A 4,403-nucleotide genomic window follows, 5' to 3' on the forward strand; every position below is an offset into this window, starting at 1 on the left:
ATTATACCATTTATAATTTTATCATATACAAATAAAATTATTTTTATCAAAGTTATTTATGTCTTTTAAAAATATAATTATTTATTTTTTTCTTTCTTTTTGGTCTAATACCGAAGAATTAAACGATCATCTTTTTTTTTTCTTACTTATTTTCTTTTCCAACTTTTTATTTTCTTTCACTTTTTCCCATAATTGACTTTCATAAATCAAAGAAAGAATCAACTACATGAAATGAGAAATGTTAGAAATATTTTCTCTGATATTTTTTTAATATTTTATTATTGACTAAAACTTATTAAAAATTATAAGTTTAGTAGATTTTGTATCTCATCTAATAATTTTTATATTGAATAATAGTATCCACTAAAATTTTGGAATTTTAATAAACTTTAATCCATAATTAATAAAATACTTTAAAAAAATGTTAGAAAAAAATGATATCGCCACTTGTCTTAACCACATTTAGGAGCAACACATTTTAACAATCCGTACAAACAAACAAACAAAAAAAATCGGAAGAACTGAAGAAGACAAGGAATCCATTCAAATAAAAATGCTCATCCGTTCTTAGGAAAATTACAACTTTTTATATTTTTATGAATTATTACAAAACTGTTGCTACGTGTAAAATCTGTATAATGTGAATGATTTTATTATAAAATGATTGAAATGTCATTTGGCAGGAAAGAAGATACAATAACAAGATACGGACAATTTTTATATTATAATAGTTTTCAAATAAAATAAAATATATTATTCTTTATGTTATCAACTATTTACGCTATTTTTAATAATATTACTAAATAATTTGTTTTACTTATATTAGTATATATTTTAATCAATAGACTATTATAATTATATTGTTGTAAGAAATAATTTAAAATACTAAACTGAATTTAAAAAAATAGAGGATTAAATTGAAACTTAAACTGAAAAATAAACTAAATACAAAATGCTAAAGGACATAACTGAAAATTAAATTAAATTTAGAGGATGAAAATTATAATTAATTTTACTAAGGAAAATTAAATTAAATTAAATTCAGAGGATGAAAATTATAATTAATTTTACTAAGATATATTTATCTCAGCAAATTTCAACGTGTCAACTTTCTAACTATTTTTATTTACTTTTTTTTTTCATACAATGTTAGTAATTAATAATTCATTAATCATTAAATACTTTCACTCCGGACAACTGTAAGATTTATTGATATATATATATATATATATATATATATATATATATATATATATATATATATATATATATATTTCAATAATTTTCTACTTAAAGTTAGTCCTTTGAAATTTTAATATACTTGAGTCCTTTTTTTTTAAGGTAATAAAATCCTTTGCTTACTTAATTTACATTCCAAAATGAATTTTACTAAAATGTAACCGTTATTTTATACTATTATTTAATCATGAATTATCGTGATGATATATAAGATAATTAATTTTTGAATAATTATTTTAAGATTATATATCTAAAACAATTTATGATTAGAATTTAACAGTCATGTTAATATAATAATTTTTACATTATCAACCAATTAAAAGTATTTTTGATATGATTTTTAAGGTAGTTATAATAAAAATTAATAAACTTACCATATTGTGATTAGATGACAGTGTCATGAATAATTTTTTATTCTACTAATTGTTAATTTAATAAATAAAATTTTAAGTCAAATTAAATACTACATACTTTTAATTGACTATTAAGTAGATGATAGAAAAATTCACTAACTTTATAATCAAGTCTAGCACAAAAAATGGTAATTAAATTGTAAGTTGATATTTTGGAAGAATAATATTACACTACTACTGTAACAGTAGAAGTTGAACAATTACTTGTAGTTACTAAACACTTCATCTCCCTCACTATTACTAAATACTACTCTTCATACCATTCTCTATATAAACATGAACAAGTTTGCACCAGAACCATCCACTAACATATGTTTTCATCATCCCTTGATCTAATACTAAAATGACTTTCACCCTCAACCTCTTTGCTATTTCTTCTTTAGTGACTATATTTGCATTGGTCTCATCAGCTTCTATGGTTGAGTCTAGATCACTCTTTGACCCCTCTTCAAGCCTTGCATTTCGTTTGAAGCTTGAGGATGATCCCTCCAACTGTTGGGATTCACTATGGAAGATCCAAGCATGCAGTGGCGAAATTGTGACATTTTTTCTTAATGGCGAGACCTACCTTGGACAAGGTTGCTGCCGTGCAATTAGGGTTATTGGACATGATTGTTGGCCCAACGTTGTTGCTTCTCTAGGATTCACCGACCAAGAGACTGATATATTGGAGGGTTATTGTGACGAGGTTGTTCTTCATTCACCTCCACCACCACCATTGGAATCTATAGTTGATCCAAAATATTAACTTTGGACTAGGTGGTTTTCAATGAATAAGTAATAATAAATAAAAAGTAATGTTTTGTTTCCTCTTCTCAATTTTATGTCAGTTAATATGTTCCACATTACTCAGTGAAAACAAAATTCTGAGTGTATAGGGTGAATCAATGTGATATGCATACATGATTGTGGGTTTTCTATGTTTAAATTTAGTTCCATTAGTATTTCTCTTTTTAATTTATACGATTTGGGTCGAGTTTTATGTTAATTTTAGCATGTGAGTTTTAATTTACAACATAACACAATTGAAACTGAATTCATTAATTAATATGACAAGGAAAATATAAAGCAATTGATTGTAGACGGATAAGAAAATATGAAAATTTAACTAGGATATTGCTGCTCTTGATCTCCAATAAATCCTTCAAGAGAACCTTACTGCTTCGTTGTGGTTTCTTTAAAAAAAAAGTAATAAAAAAATTTATAATATATAAAAGAATGCACATGGCATGATTTAAAAATGGATTTGATGAGATTGAGTATCATTGAAATTTAGAATATGTAGAATTGGGAGGTTTGATTCTGGTTCCTCCTCGAAATTTTCTTTACACCAATAATGATTGTTCATATAAGTTCACTTGCACATAATAATGGTTGGTATATTCGTGAATACTTTTTATTTTTTATCTTGGTGGCTATTTTTTTTTATAAAAATTTTGTTTAATTTTATATTTTATGAACACATGAACATTAGTATTATTTTCTACCTAGACCTAGACTCTAGGAGACCCATCTTCCCCACTTTATAAACAACAAAGAGCACTTGGACCCCAAAACCCTTACAAATTGTTGGGTATGATTGGGCCAAAGGTGAGTCGGCCCAAGAATACCACATAGCATGACAAATAACCTTGACAAATTGAAGTTACGAAACCTGTGAAAAGAACCCTAATTCCTTTGACAGGTTTATTCCTCACTCTCATTCTTATTTAAAACATCATTCCTTCATTCGTATTTCTTGTTATCATTGTTTAATATTTTTTTCTTTGTTTTGTGATTCTTTAAAACAACACAATTGTGCTTCCAATCTCTATTAATTGTATGTACCATTTTCTCATATTATCATCTTCAGATGGAGATTGAATTTTAGATATTATTTTAGAATTGTTATTTATCAAAAGTTCCTTAATAATACTTTTCACAATATAATTGTTATAATTACTCCAAGATGGTTGAGGCTACCGATATGGGGTTGTGTGTTTGTGTATGATAAAATAAATTTTTGTGATTTTCTTGTTATAAAATATCATTTTTTCAACATGTTAACAAAATTGTAATGCTTATAATTTGATATTTTGTTATTTAAATGTTGCATGAATGGTTTTCATATCAAATTTTAACCTAAAAGATATTTTTTTTTTACATTTGAAATTTGAAAAGTGGAAATGCATTTTAGATTTTAGAATGAGTTATTAAACATTGGTTCATTGATATTGTTGGATAATTTTTTAATAGTTGAAAATTTATTATTTATATAAAAAAAATTAGTTCATGGACTAGTCCTAACCCATAGAACTTTCTGTGTGGACTCATTAGGCCTGTAAATTTTTTAACCCTAACCCATATGAGCTAGAATTTTGGAGGGTGGGCTGGGTAATTTTGACAATCCTATTTTTGCCTTGTTTTTTTCCTAGCTATTTGAAGATTTGATTGAAGTTCTTCATATTTAAGGAGCCATGTAACTGATGTAAGTGTTTACTTATGCCGTGTGGTCCAACAAGAAATTTTGGACTTGGAATGTTTAGTTTCTTTTTCACAAGAAACGTTTAGTTTTTTTTCAAGCTTTTATTTATGCTGGATTGGAATTGAATTTTGCTTGGCTATTAGGTTCATTTCCGTGACCAGTTGGTTAACTAGGTTGTGTTAACTTGATTAACTTATGATTTGCTTCATCATTACTTACTTATTTTCATAGAATTTTGGTTCCTCAAATTTAAAATTGTTGTTTAGTTCCTGTAATTTCAAAAAATC

The 4,403-nt window shown here is 25.8% G+C and overlaps 1 protein-coding gene across 1 annotated transcript; it reads left to right on the forward strand.

Moving 5' to 3' along the window:
• The first annotated feature begins 1,995 nt into the window (after positions 1 to 1,995).
• LOC109818181 (egg cell-secreted protein 1.1) lies at positions 1,996 to 2,400 on the forward strand. The gene has a single exon (XM_020383585.1). The coding sequence runs from the start codon at positions 1,996 to 1,998 to the stop codon at positions 2,398 to 2,400; it is 405 nt and encodes a 134-aa protein (XP_020239174.1).
• The last annotated feature ends 2,003 nt before the right edge of the window (positions 2,401 to 4,403 follow it).

The sequence above is a fragment of the Cajanus cajan genome, chromosome 5 (genome assembly GCF_000230855.2).
Source record: "Cajanus cajan strain Asha chromosome 5, NIPB_CcT2T_4, whole genome shotgun sequence".
In the NCBI taxonomy this organism is placed as follows: domain Eukaryota; kingdom Viridiplantae; phylum Streptophyta; class Magnoliopsida; order Fabales; family Fabaceae; genus Cajanus; species Cajanus cajan.

What these genes read in the sequence shown, in the direction of transcription:
- LOC109818181 (XM_020383585.1), top strand. Translation starts at nt 1,996, where the DNA reads ATGACTTTCACCCTCAACCTCTTTGCTATTTCTTCTTTAGTGACTATA.